Raw genomic sequence first — 15,790 nt, forward strand, 5'->3', positions numbered from 1 at the left:
AAAGGTTCATATGACAGACAGATTTCAATTATTTGGTCTGAGACAGGCTATTAATTTTTCCTTTATGCCTGATTATTCTCTTTGGGTTTAGCACACCTGGAACTATCTATTGAATATTTGGCATTTATTTCTCAATATTCAACAATAGATTACTTGGTTTTAAGCCACAAGCAAAAAAAAAAACCAAAAACCTCTCTCTGTTGCCCCATTGTACCAGAGTTCCTTTATGCTTCCAGAAGGTTGCAGGGAGCCCAGCAATTTACAGATTGAGAAAAAGTGGCTTAGACACAATAATTAAATATAATAATCAAAAGAACAGTAAATTATACAGAAACAGATAATGGCATATATACCCAGAAGTGCTGTTAAAAAGAGCTGATATAAAAATATACCTTTCATTAATATTCATTTATCCACTCAGCCTTGACAGCAGTTAGTATAACCAAGTTTGGCAAATCCCACACACAGTGTTGGGAGAGAAATAATAGCTTTGTAATGCAAAAATTTCATGTCCAAAAAATGAGTAATATTCAGCAAGGCAGCTCAGTGCTGAAGAGTTATTTATCTTTTAGGGTGGTTGATAAGGTTGTTTTGGGTTTTTTTGCCATTTATAATACTATATCATACGGTAAGTGTGCAGCATAAAAACATAGGGCTTGATTCAAACTTCCTTTACACCAGATTTACACCACTGTAACTTCATAGACCTTGATGAAGCAACTCGGGATTTACATCAACATGCAACAAAAGCAAGCCCTTAGTATTCATTCTTATTGTTTGTGACAAAAGCTGAAGGGTGTTTTGTGTGTGTGTGTGTGTGTGTGTGTGTGTGTCTGTGTGTCTCTCTCTGTTCTGCACTAATTCTTTACTGATAAATTTATGCTCCAATCCTACAAACTCTTGCTCATGTGAGTAGCCTCACCAAAGGCAATGTGAGAAAGAACTATACACATGAGTAAGGGTTTGCAGGATCAGGCCTCTGAAGTTTTCTAATTACTAAAACAAACAAAAAGTTTTCCTGAAACATACCCCAAGCTGTTCTGATCACTAGAATACTACAATGCAAAGATTGTCCAACTTTTCTGTATGTTATTTGACATTACCTACAATGTAGCCAAAATTATCCTTGTAAAACCTCACTAAGCAGGACTTGTCTGCTTTTTGAAGGGGACTACTTGTTTATCTTCCTAACTAAGAACAGTGACATGAGTGTGAGGAGGTTAATAAAAGGAAAGAATTATTTACTGTGCGTTAGTAGAATATGAAATTTCACTGTACGATTATAGGTAAAAGGCTGCTACTTTCTGTATGATCTAGTTTCTATGAGCTGCAAAACCAGTTTATCAGCTTGCTCACTACAAATCAGTCATCTTCCTAATGCAGGGATGGCTCATTGAGGAAACAAGTGGAAAGGGAAAATTATTTCATTTGTCAAAGAATGGGTTTGGAGAGAGATGAATTATTTGTTCTTTCTGGAGAGAATGAATATTTGTATACCTTTCCCAGAATACTATTCTCAAGTTCATGAAATTGCAGGCCTTAGCTTTTCACTAAGAAGAGGTATTACTAAATTAACTGTTTTACAGATCTATGAAAATTTAGAAATGGGGGAGAAGGGAATACTGATTAATCCCTTGCTTTACACCAAAATAAATTCTACAGTAAAAGCTACCGCTCATTTCTTGTTTTAATATTAAAAGGCATTAACTGAGTCCAAACTAAAAGATCATGTATTGGCAAGCATGCAAAGTCCATACCTTCATCTCTATGACTGTCTGAAGAGCTTTTGTCTTTGCTGGTTCAGGCTGAAGTTGGGTTCTTCTGTGTAGTTCCTGTGGAGGGACACGATAAAAATAAGCTTGACGACTCATCTTTCCATTATTTTGTCAGTCATATAAATATAGTACAGTCACAGCAAGTGAGAAGTCTGATGCTCAGAAGTGAACAAGTCCAAATGCTACAGGTGCATCTTTCTTATAATCCCTCTAGCATCACTGCAGTCTCTATCTTATATTACAGTCAACGCTGTCGGCACATGCGCTATTTCTGAAACCTCTATCAATAATTAATGTCAACTGTGACAAAGCCAGCAAGTAATTTCTTAGTCCAAATACAACACTGCTGCTTTTGCCCAGACATCAAATAATTCATTCAATTACAGTACACTGCGTTGCTAATTCAAACACTAAGAAAAATAAATGTCATTTAAAATCTTCTACTGAAGTTCTCTGCTTAGGAGTTTTTCTACCAATATTTGAAACAAGCAATTTAAAGCCATTAAATTCAAATTTGACATTTTAAGGATAGTAATTATATAATGGGTTGATGCAGCACCATCTACAGTAGCTTTTACACTCCAGTTTTCATGTATTCACAGTATGATATTCTTCACAGATTAATCTACAGGTAATAAAAATATAGGGGCTACAATTGCTACACAAAAATGTAAACAACATCAGACACTCTTCAAAGCTGGGGGAGTAGATATTGACAACATTGAGAACGGTGTACAAACCATTAATAGAAAAAACATTTAATATCTATTCAAATTATTGCTTCTGATGCTGATGTGAATGTTTCTCACATACTCTAGGTAACCATAAATTCCATAATTTTCCATATGTGGTTATCTTACAATCAGTTTCTAAGTGCCTCATTCACACATGTGCAGTTAGAACCAAAAGGGGTTTTAGATGAGGTACTCTAGGGTTCTCATAGGATCTGCTGGAATTCAGAATCATCTGTGCAAAGGCTATTTCTTTCTAGCCTTCTCAGCCCCACTAACCTGCATGAAAGTACAATGCCATAGAATATTGCTACCAAACCCTCCCACAAAGTTTCAGAGCCAAGAAGGGGGAAGTGACTAAAATAATGCCAATGGGTTCAGCTTACTTGATGATTCCTTGCAGAATTAATGGGAACTATGCTATGGACTATGCTATGTCTCCCACAAGTCCTAACTGTCCATTCCCAACCGTATTCCTATCCATAAAGCTCAATTCCTGCACAACAACCTGTGGAGATACCTCTTCAAGGATGGACAGCAAATGACACTGTGGATGGGTCAGCTTCCCTTCTGCCTCTTCCTTCATCCAGATCAAGCAGTTTATCTATTTTGTTGTGTCTTCACTCTTTCTGGTGAGACCTCAAGGAACCATATTTTGGATTTTAATTAAGTCATGCTATATTCATGCTTCTTCTTTATAAGCCCAAATAAAAGTGCTTAAGAGACCCTCAAACAATATCTTTAAGCAATTGCTTTTGATGTTGTGAAATAGTCCCTTTCAAACCCAACACTGGAAATACTAGGGAACAGATTCCTTCGAGTACTTTAAGTATAGCCTTATTCCTTGGAGAGCTAATGAAATTTTCAGAAAGAAAAGCTTCTCTGTAACTGTCAATGGAACATCAAATAACATGGAGACTGTTTTATAACCTGGACAGTATAAGATCAACATCCAAGTCTTTTATAAAATATGAGGCCAAATGCTGCTCTCAGTTATAGCAGTGCACCTCCATTTCATGCTGTCTTCTATGTTGTTCCTTATGAATGGGCAAGGCTCCCATTCAAAACCCATAAAGCCACTTCCTTGTCATCATTCATTTTCCTCCTCAAAATTCACCTCTTTCCATAATGCATATAGTAAAGTACAACCTGACAAGGGTTAAGCAGCTGGAGAGATGTGATTATTACTACTAACCAACTAAGTATTGGTTACATCCCATTTCCTCAGCCACACAGGAAGAAAGATATGATGCAATGGATGTGTTTTAATTAGGCCACAACTTTATTAGGCCACAACCTGTCTGGGAGTGCCCAGCAATAAATCATACAGTGCAGGTCATCATTCTTTCCTTAATCTTTTACCTGTTTAGGAGATCTTGCCATCAACAATTCCCCTTCCAAACCAAAGGGGATGGAAAAAACAAGGATGTCTCTCCATTGCACCAGACATTAAGAGCTCCACACCCCACCCCTCCCCCGACCCTTTTCCAGCTTCCTTAGGGCTTGCCTTCCCTTAAATCCACTTTCAACTCCTGCTTATCAGTGAACTATATATCCTCTGTAATGAGTACCTGCACTTGGACATCTTAACCTCCTTACCTACCTGATTGGTCCCTGACCTGCTATGGGAAAGGTGGAAAACAGCACCCTGCCTCAGCCAATGATGGAAAAATTCCTTCCCAGCCTACACCACAGCACCCTGCCTCAGCCAATGATGGAAAAATTCCTTCCCAGCCTACACCACACATTCTCCCCCTCCCCCTAAAAGAAAGAAAGAAAGAAAAAAAAAGAAGGCAACTAACAATTCCCACAGCAGATCATTAAAAACAGTCCTACTCTGACCCCATGATAGGGTGCTGCTGATTGTGACTAATGAGAGAGTTCTTCCTGAACGTACAAATACCTTCCCTTTCCCTCACCTTGTCCTGCCACTTCCTGTTCCCCCTTTGGCTTCACTCAGGCTCATCTTATACAAAAGGAAAAATTATTTAGTAAAAAGGAAGTCTTCCAGCAAAAGGTTTAAGAGAAATACACTTTCCCTCAGCTTCCTGGCTAATTGTATTTCTTAACCTACTATGCCTGTTTGTGAAGTTAAATCTCTACAAGACAATAACTCAGCAATCTACACTTATATAGTATGGGAATGAACAAAATTTTCTAAATCTTAGTTTTTATACCCAAAGAATCATTTTATACTTAAAGCATACAGGAAAAGTAGTATGTGATAGGACTGAATAGCATGAGATTTACCCAGAAACATTCATCTTTGACAGTCCATACATCTTTGGCTAAAGGGAAGGAAACAATGGCTGTTTCCATAGATAATACGTGCAATTCTATTCATGCTTATGATCAGTTTTGTGTGACCTTTGGAACTCAGTCTAGTATTAAAGTTACAGTTAGGCTATTGGTATGCTGAGAACTTCCTATCACACTGATCATTATTGTCTCATTGTTTTCTTGAATTCCCGATCTGTCTGTATCCATCTGTTGTCTTGTTATATACTTTGGGGCAGGGACCATCTTTTTGTTGTTGCATATGTACTGTGCCTAGTACAATGGGGTCCTAGTAAGGGCTTCTGGGTGATAGGGGCAATACAAATAATATTAATAAAGTAATACGTATATGTTGATCACATAGAAGTTGGATTTACTCTGATTGGCTTGTCTTATTCCACCATTTTCCCCAACCCCCTTAGCTTCCATAGACAGGGTGCATGATAACTTAAGTCTAAACATACCAGTACAAAATGCTTACTTCTGGCCCGTGAATCCCACTGACCAATGTCATACAATGCATCATGCTGCAATGCTATCAATACCAGAAACTGCACTGGCCATAAGGACTCTGGTAAAAAGTGTAGCATGTAGTGCTGCAAATATTGGATGTTTTAAATTTGTTTGTTAAAAGATGTACTGTGTTTTTTAGACATTTAAAACTTCCATTTTTTAACTCACTATGTTGCATGATACCAGTAAATTTCTAGTACCTGCCCTAAGAATATTTTTTTAAAGGTGCATTTAGAATAAAGCAATTGGTGAATGCCCCTTTACCCTTGCTCTTTTGAGCATTTAGGACATAACTAATTTTCCAAAAGAAAGAAAGAAAGAAACCTTTGCATGTCACCTACAACAACGAAATCTCTCAATCACTGGTTTTCTTAGCAGACAGTTCCAAAATAAAAAATGAATTAAATGTCAATCTCACAAATGACTTAAACACTAAGTGAATGTCCTAGGTTTGCCATTTTTTTTCTCCTATGGAAGTTGCGTGGGGGAAATAAGCTGGCCAATCAACCCACTATCCGATCAACAAAAATTACAGGTAATTTTAAGACTTGACACTGTTCCCAAAGGGCACGTAAAGTGAGATGGAGTATGAACAGAATTCCATACATTACCCAGGGAAACAAACCAGAATTTCCACCCCTTTAGCCAAAGATGAATAGACTGCCAATGATGAGTATTCCTAGATGTCTATCAGAGCATGAAGCCTTGCTTCATAATACTTTTCCTGTTAGCTTTATGAATCAATCTGATGCTGGATGAGTTAAAAGCTTTTCTTCTCTGGCCCTGCTGGTAAAATGCAGCAGACTTTGGGATTCTGGAGAAGATCAGAAAATGACTCCCGGTTTATTATTTTGTGTGAGTTTTCTTCCAATCAGGTTCAAACATTTAGGGACTCTCACAAAGCTCAATTTTTTAATTAATGTAGTTCTGTGTAATTTTTTTCTGTAGGGAAATTGATTCATGGATATTTTGATATCACTTTATTTTCATAATATATTGTATTGTTTTTCTAACTGAGATCATCTAAGAGGTTTCATAATTTGACTAAACAGTTACCTAAGTGACATTTTGAACATGCAGTTACTATAACATAAGGAAACTCCATATTTTTGTCAATTATGTCTTTTTTGGATTGAGGCTGCTTTTGTCTTTTGCAATTGCTTTTATTAAAAGGACCAGGGAGCCTTCTAGAACTCTTTTAAATAAGATAGCTTTTGATCCTGAAATTTTTGTCTGAAGCCCCTTTTATTTACATTACAAAATCTTTGAACCTCTAATCAGCAAGGTTTCTACTAATAACCTATTGAGGCACATTCAGTTATTAATTTATGCTTTCATTATATCCCATCAGAATTCTGGATTGTTGCAATTCCTAGATCTTTCTGATTCATTACTTTGTTTGTACATTTTAACCAGAATTCTGCAGACTGAAAAACAATCTTTCAAGAGCTATACAAAATACTGCATATTAGTACTGAGATACCATGATGGTGCCTGGGCATTATGGTGATAAGCACACCAAAAATAGACAGTCAGATCTTTTCATTGGTACCCACTGATGTTTTAGATCTACTTTAACTGTTTAGGGGACATGGGGCCTAACCAGAACTAAGTGGTTGCCCACTTCTCCCTGCATGTGTATTTCTGGAATGTTGGATTTGAATCCTGGAATAGAACCCAAACCCAAAGTATTGGTTTGGTTGTATGCAAAAATCAGATGCAGGTGGGAGTCTCTTCTCCACACCCCTTTCAGATGCATCCCACAATGGTGAAATCCCACAAGATCAGTTGACAGAGAGATTTCTGCTATTCCATGTGGAAATTAATCAAGAAAAGCATGCAAAATTTGAACACCATTGAACTGATATTCCACACCTGTTTCAACCCCAGACCTGAACTCTGAACCCTAGTCTGAACCTAATACAAACATAAATCCTGCTTTTTCATTTCTACCTCTTCATCCCAGCTTTACTTTTAAAACAATTCACCACCTTGTCCCAGGAACATTTAGACATTGACGACTGATATTCCTTGTATTCTACTTCTGCTGTGTTTTATAGAGATTCCTAAGGCTTCAATGGCTACATGCTATTTTTATTATACATTATATTTTATACTTTATACTATATACTATATATATACACACACTATATATTTATACTATATATTTTATTATATTATTTTATTATATATCAATGGTCTGAAACTGTTCACTAGACAAGAATAAAAAGACACTAATACATTTTTACATCAAAAATACCTAGAAATAACAAATTTTTTAGGCATTGTACAAACAAATAGGAAGAAAAGGTTACTTACCTAAAGAAATTACATTCTAAATAGATGACATATGGATATGTATTAGCTCCTCTGTTTTAAATTTACCTCAGTAGTTATTTACCTTTAAAATGGATTATTAAAACCTGCAATGCCAAAAGCTAGATTTTTCACAGCATTCATTTTTACTTCTGAAAACATGGCCTAGCAAATAGTTATTGTTCTTTACATAGGCACACGTTTTCATTCATTTAGTTTCTCAGTTACCCTATTCCTTAGAGCGGTGTTTTTCACACTAGAAATGTTCTTTGTACTAGACATCGGGGAACACGTAAGATCTGCTGTACAGTACTTACATGGTCCCCATTATTGTAGTGTCAGATCACCTCACAATTTATCGTTCCAACCACTCAGAGATAGGAAAGCGCTATTCTCATTATTTTTCAAATGAGGAACTTAGATATAGAAATTAAGTGATTTGCCAAGTTTATGGCTAGTCTTGTAAGGATTAGATTTTTATCAGTTAAATGCCAGTAAACACTGATTTCAAATACACACACAAAAAACGACTAAAAATATTTACATCAATAATAATGAAAATTTACAGATAATCAAAGTAAGAAAAATGCTGCTTGAGAACTTCAGAGTTTGAGTAAGATATTTACTTTATATATAGATTTTGACATGTGATGTTGATAATTTGCTTAACAGTTATAAAGATTTAACCTTTTGAATCTCAACATCTACAGACTTTAAATTGTCTGCTCCTCACTATTTTCTGACACACCCCATAATTTCCCACACTAGTGAAAAAATTTGAAAAAACACTCAAATATAAACATCTATATTATCCATCAAAATTAAAATCAAATTCTGCCAAGCCTATTTATGGCAGAGCAGGCAATTGAGGTCTCCAATGAGGCAGGCTAATACCCGAGCCACTGGACCATCCTTGCTCTCTATATATCCTATGACAAAGGTACATCTGTGGCTGTGGGTAAAGCAATGGAGACTCAGGAGGCTGAAAGCTCATGCAGCAACTCAGAGGCCCAAGTTTTTCTCCTCTGATCCAAGGTAAGCTGAAAGAGTATGTTATCCAGCCCCTCTCTCCAAGCAGCACATGACCTTCTGCAAAGTAGGGAACAGGCAAGAGGAGTCACAACACAAGAGCGAAAAAGAAAAATAACTAAAAATGTAAAATAATACAGAAAAAATAGAGATTGATAAGAAGGAACCAAGACAGAGAACCAGAGGACAATTACAATGGACATATGAAAGAGGGCAATGACTAGGCTAAATGAGACATGGGAGAGGGTCTTAAAGCAAACCTAGCTTCCATTAATCCCAGGTAAAACAGGCAAATCTGCAAGTCACAGCAGGTTGTGGCATAAGAACAACTAGTTCTCTCTAACACCTCCACAAAGCAGATGATTTCCACTCTTCTGGTGAACAAGAGCATTGTACTGCCTCTACATGATCAGCCTGTCTGAACTTTAAAATCAGCAGTATTTTAACATTCTGATCAATTATTTCATTTAAATAAAAGCACAGGCACTTAACTAAATTGTCAATTTAACTTCTAGTGTCTTCCAGCCAAAAACACTATTAGAAAGACCAATCAAATCATATTAAACCAGAATCCTTAAAAATTCTGTAACTTGAAATTTACATTATTCTTAATCTGTCAGCATACCCTCCCTCCCATCTCTCCCTTTTTCTTTCTCCCCCCAAAAATGTCCTGAAGCACTTGAAACAGCATCTCAGTAAAGAAATTATGATCAGACACATTTTATCTTTTTGACAACTATGAATTGATAACATTGCCAGGCTGCAGCAGCTAGGAAATAAAGAAGCATTTTTGGTGGGTAGTATTCCACATCATTTTGCCACTAACCCATTAGAGACACTCCATAACATGGTAGAAATCGTTGAACATTTTGTTGTGTCAAGTCTCTGTTAATTCAGTTATTTAGTGTAATAAAACCCAGGATGTAACTAATATTGTAGAATTGTTTAAAGTTTAGGTGAAAAATGAGTGCCCCCTGAAAGTGACAGTCAGTTGATAGCTGTAGCACAATCATAGTAGAGAGGCAATTGCTTTCTATTGTTACAGTCTTCTACTGTTTAACATCCCAGTTCATGAAAGAACTCAAGCACATGCCAATCAACCTGGTTTTATGGAAAATAAGTTTTGTCAAACAGAGTTTATTCTTTCAGGGGATTATAAATTTAGTTGCTTAGTTGGTGCACTGATATAATATACCTAGACTTTTTAGTACCACATTCATTCTGATTAAAAAAAATCAGCATTATATAATATCAATAAAGCAAACATTAAATGGATGAAGAAGCGGCTAACTGAAATCACAAAAAGTACAAAATAAGTTTGTTTCTTGTGAAGTTCCAGGGGGATCAGTAATAGACCCAACACTATTCAATATTTTCATCAATGGTCTGGAAGTAAACGCATAATCACTGCTCATAATATGTGCAGATGACACAGAGTTTGACAGAATGGTAAACAGTGAGGAGGACATCGCAGTCATTCAGAGCAATCTGGATCACTTGGTAAAGTAGGCCTCCATTCAAACAAAATTAATTTTAATACAGCCAAATGCAAAATTATATGTCTAGGAACATGGAATGCAGGCCACATCTACAGAATGAGGGACTGTATCCTGGAAAGCATTGACTCTGAAAAGGACCTTGGGCCACAGTGGAGAAAAAAGTCTACATGAGCTCCCAGTGTGAAGTTGTGGCAAAATGAGTTAATACAATCTTTGGACATATAAACAGAAGAATAATGAATAGCATTTAGGGAGGCGATTTTACCTCTGTATATGGCATTTACTAAACTGGTACTAGAATATTGTGTCCAGTTCTGCTGTCCACATTTTAAAGAGCAGAGGGTGCAGAAAAGTGCCATAAACATAATTTGAGAGCTACAGAAAATATCTTACACTAAGAAACTTAAAAAGTTTAATATGTTTTGCTTATCTAAAAGAAAACAGATGTAAACTGATTATGGTGGAGAAGTACTTTCACAAGCAGAAAATACAGGATACTAAAGGGCTCTTTAATTTAGCAGAGAAAGCCAAAACAAGAACTAATAGCTGAAAGATGAAAACAGACTAATTTAAATTGGGAATAAGGCAAACATTTTTAACAGGGAGGGTGAGTAACCATTGGAATAAACTACCAAATGGTGGATTCTCCATTTCTTGAGGTCTTCAGATCTAGACTAGATGCCTTTCTGGAAAATATGTCTTAGCCAAACAAATTATTGGGTTCAACAGAGGGGTAAATAGATTGAATGAAAGGGTTTATAATATGCAGGAGGTCAGACTAGATGATCTAATAGTGCCCCTGGCCTTAAACTCTATGAATTTATGGGTGTTTGCATAAGTCCATCTCTATTCAGCAAAGCAGTTAAGCATGTGCCTGAGTGCTTTGCTGGACTTAAACATATTTAGGTGCTTTGCTGAATCACAACCTAAATGCATAAACTATTAAACACACATCAGTACTCCAACACAATAAACGATCATTGGCAGCACTCTTGCTGGCCCCAATACTACTCTTGATTAGCTATTCATATAGCACCAGTTAGTTAGAAGTGAAGTCAGAGTATACTATTTATACACAAAACTCTGAAGGCCATAACATATCCAAGAGCTGTTCTTTACAACTGATCATGCTTTAATTCATCTCAAACTTATGCATATAACATGCAGTGGGTTTGTATTTATGGTACTTAAAGACAGACACTAGAGGGAAATTCAGAATATTGAAAAACCTAGTTTGTCTCCCACCTTCTTCAAGCCACCACATATTGTCTTTTATTACAAAAAAGTGTCTTCTGGCAAGAGACTACATGTGAAAATATAAAAGTGAAAGGGAGGTTTTTGTGACGAAGTTGGTGAAGTGCATGTGTGTCAAATCAAGTTTATAACTGAAAGCATATATAACCATTACTATGAAGCTGACATTGCAGCTCTGGAATTTTAAAAGTAGATTCAGTAATATTTTTGCTAATTAATTTCTCTATCAAAAAAATAAAACATTCAGTGTTATTTCTGTTTTTTCCTAAGATTTTTTTAAAATTTTCAAAAGAATGGGGGAAACTGATTTCTTTATGCCTATTTTTGTATAAACCAATTTGAGAATCAATTGTTTTCACCCTACTTCCTCTCTTGGTTGTAAAATTCAGTACAAAATCATTGATTTGCATAAGTGAAATAGATTCAAACTAGTATGCAATAATAGTGAATCAGGATTGGTGAGTAAAAAGGACTAGAAAGAGTATCTATGTTCCAATGAAATTTATAAACTCTGGACAAATTCTGACCTCGATAGCTTTCTCTGCTCCTTATAGAACTGTAAAGTTTATAAATTCCACTAAGAAGCATGTGGCATTTCCAAGAGATTCAAATATTTATAACAAACAAATATTAACAACCCAGCCCAACAAAACTATGTACTAATTTATATTGAGGACAAATGAATTAAACAAATTTGGGGTTTCTAAACCAAGCCATCTGTGAAATATAAAACACTTAAAAAAATTTTCCAAAAAGAAAAACGTGTTCAAATTCCAACAACAAAAGATTCCATATTCAATAAACATGAAACTTAAAAAACTTCCCATCCAGTTTAACAAGAGATAAAACTTGAACAGTCGGGAAAAAAACTTCTTTAAAATTGAAGCAGAAATGAGTGTCAAAATCAGGCTTAAAATCCAAAGTGGGTTACAGCCCTAATTATGAATCACGACTGGGATGCCATAGCAAAGGGTGCTAAGAAAGAGCAGACTTCACTGATGTCTGTCACCATGCTGAGAAAGCCCATTCTCAAAAGGACATTGATTCAGATGTTCAGCAAGACTTCCTCGCTTCATTATCAGGCAGAGTTCTAGGAAGATCTGCCACTGGCATCCACAAGCTTGGTACAGAGTGCTGTTTGCCTGCTTTTCATAGGTGCAGGAACATTTTTTAAAGATCTACAGCAGTGTTTGATAACGTCACAAGTATTGGCCAATAGGGATTGGGACCACAACTTCTGTGGCTCAGTTCCCACATAGCTACTCTATTTTTTCCTTAAGAGCTTATTCAACATTTTCAACCTCCAAAGATTCCATGAAATTATAAAACTTACTGAAAATATAGGAAAAAACTGGCCAATTTTCTGATAGTTTTACAATCAGATAACTAATATTCCTACTACTATTGGGATTGGGAACATAGCAGTTACACACATTCCCATTTGATAACCCTCTTTAGGGGCATTCCAGAACAGGAGTTTGGGTCAGAAGGCAGCATCCATTTTAGCACATTTTCCACCCTTTCGCCTCTCCCTATGCACCTTTATGCTTCTTCCATTTGTAGTGTGTGTGCCCAGTTCTAATTTGGACAGAAGATGGGTGAAAAATAATTTAATCTTTGTCCCTCAAGTGGTGGCTAACTGGTGCTGCAAAAACTAAGGGGCACTGAATATGAATCAGCCCAAATTATTATACGTCCCGTATTCCACAGATGTGGTGGCCAGCCTATTAAGTTTATTGGAAAACATACTAACATTAACATTTTTATTTGTTTGAACAGTTGTTAATATATACTAAACTTTAAAGGTATTGAATTTCTTTTTTTCTTTTTTTTGCATAATTCATTGTTGCAAACTACACACATCAAATAAGATTTTGAGTAGGACTGGCATTGCAGATAGCAGCATTTTCTTGTGGCTCTGTGCAGGCTACAGCAGTAAGGAAGCCAGATACCTGTACATTTCTGAGGAACTGTGACTATTAAAGGGTTTTATTTTTCCTTTCTTTTCTTTAAAAAAAGAATTTTATCTTAGTTTCACAATTTTGCCAGATATAGTTGAGAATCTGCCAATACCCATGTTTTCAATTAATTTGTGTCATTCTTCCTATTATTGTGCTAGCATAAAATCTGGTGTACCTTGTGCTTCCTTGTTTGTATTTGCTTTGGGTCAGTTAAGTGACTATCCTAGAATCATTTGATTTTCTTGGTTTCTAACTCTCTCAGCTTCCATGAGATTCTTCTTTTCTAACCATGGGCAAGTGTTACCTATATCTGTTTAAAACATCATTACTTCAGGCTACATAGTATTTGTCCAGCAGGGCTCTTTCAGAAAATGATGCCAAACCTAGATACCAAACAGGGTCCGCCAGAGAGCTAGTGAAATATTTAAACTTAACTACAATGCTGGATGATGTGGAGAATTGACTGCTTTGTGCAAAGTTCAGTAATGACAATAATTGGAGCCTTCTAGAAAATAGGAATTTTCAGCTTCTGTCATGACGGCAATATCACATTTCACACATTCTCCTCTTTGACAGCAAAGCTGAACCCACTATTCCTTAACAGGATCGCCTCCCCCGCCTCCTGAATCACATACCTCAGTTCTAGACAGCTGACCTATTCCATTCAGTTCCTATCCAGATAGATTAGTATAGGAATTCTATAGTATGGAAATCTGAGATGGGGTTTTTGGAGGATATAGGGAAATCTTGGTAACTGAATCTTGGGTATTTCAGTTGGTGGCAAAGGATCCAATTAAATATCTTGGCACAGAATCAGTCCTAGAGTTGTTTGAACTAGATTTGTTCATAAGCACGAAGTTTTAGGTAATTGGATGTGGCTTCTCCATTTGTATTTTGAAATTCAATGTCTCTCCTGTTAATGGGTTTGCTTTTCAGCCATTTTCTTTTTTAAGTATTCAATTATGTCAACGATATAGGCTAAACAGAATGCTTAGAAATACTTCTCCATAATTACCTTAATAGTACACAGCCAGTGTGGTGTTTTATTTCATTTCTACTTATTAGGATACATGATTAAAAAATAACTTACCAACTGTTATCACAGTAGGGCATCTGAGACATTCCAGAATTTTCCCCATTCTTAGAATACTAAGTAATACAGTATCTCATATAGCTTGATTTGGTAAATGTTGACTTTTTAAGGAGGACCATTGTATGTGATTATAATTCCTTAAGATAAGTCACGACTGTCAGTAACATGCTCTTTAAACAGAAAAGTAAATGCATTTATAGGGAACAAGGCATGGGACAGTATACCCTGTGGAAGTTTCAAACCAAACAAACACTGCTGAACGCAACTTCTTAAGAATAAATACTCCGGTTTCTAAGCTTAGCTAAATGCTATGCTATAATCAAGTAAGAGAAAATAAGGACTTTGCAAATATTTCAAAATGCATACACCAAAATCCTGAAGCTGAGCTTGACAAATGTTTCATATTCTCTCAATCCCAGAGGGAGGTGCAGATTGCAATGTTCTGCCCATTTAATGTGGCCAATGTCAGCAGGAAATTCCAGTCAAAGAGAGGGCCTGTAGCCTGATGTCATTTAATATTTTTTTTTACACTCTGATACCTACAACATGGTTGTATTAGTTTCTATTCTACAATAATGTAAATAGAAATCTTGAATTAAGAATTAAAAGTACTGGACTGCAGTGTGCTTTTGATTGATGCTCATCAATTAAACTGCTTCCCTTTATTATTGGAAAATGTGCATTAAAGCTCTAGTTGTCTTAGTGTCTTGTTCTTTCATTTCTTTCTGGAGACATAAAAGTACACTTCTTTTTTCCCCAACTTTCAATTTTGGAATCTCATATTTTTCTTAGATATCAATTTCATGACATGAGTCTATTGCCACAGATCCATGGACATTTTACAAGATATTTTAAACAATTTACCTTCAATCAGACTTTGGAAATTTAAAAAAATATAGTGTGGTCTTTTTGTTAAGTTTGTCTCTCTGTTTCTTCAGAGCTTTTTGTTTAGATGAGCTCAGCTCTTCCAAAACATAATGAACACCCCCATACAAACAGGATAAAGCAGATTTTATAATATATAGTTGCCGTTTTTGGAATTTGAACAAAATATACAGATAAAACATTAACCAAATACAAATGGGTCTTATAAAGGGATCAAATACAGGTTATGAATAAAATATATTAGTATGGAAAGTTTATATGTTAATAATGAAAAATAAAAACATTGAATTGTTATCCTTCTGAGACGGTCACAGAACGTATTTTTTTTAAATAGTCTTCTCCACTAAATTGTATCTCCAGTTGAATGATAATGGCTAGCGTTCCCTTTTAGCTAAGCTGCTCAGAAAGATGCCAACTAATTGCAGAAGCACCTCAGCCAAAATCAACTCTCTGTTAT

The 15,790-nt window shown here is 35.9% G+C and overlaps 1 protein-coding gene across 7 annotated transcripts in view; it reads right to left on the reverse strand.

The window, feature by feature from the left end:
* ERC2 (ELKS/RAB6-interacting/CAST family member 2) overlaps positions 1-15,790 on the reverse strand; it is a 685,232-nt gene that overhangs the window by 496,233 nt on the left and 173,209 nt on the right. For 6 of the 7 annotated variants that reach the window (XM_067544466.1, XM_067544470.1, XM_067544467.1 and 3 more), the window contains one exon: positions 1,758-1,832. The exons of the other annotated variant lie outside the window; for it this stretch is intronic. In XM_067544466.1, coding sequence (XP_067400567.1) covers positions 1,758-1,832 — 75 coding nt within the window. The remainder of the gene's footprint in view (positions 1-1,757; positions 1,833-15,790) is intronic. 7 annotated transcript variants of the gene reach the window in all.

Source organism: Emydura macquarii, unplaced genomic scaffold (assembly GCF_026122565.2).
Source record: "Emydura macquarii macquarii isolate MOO-44397 ecotype Brisbane River unplaced genomic scaffold, CSIRO-AGI_Emac_v2 contig_968, whole genome shotgun sequence".
Taxonomy (NCBI): domain Eukaryota; kingdom Metazoa; phylum Chordata; order Testudines; family Chelidae; genus Emydura; species Emydura macquarii.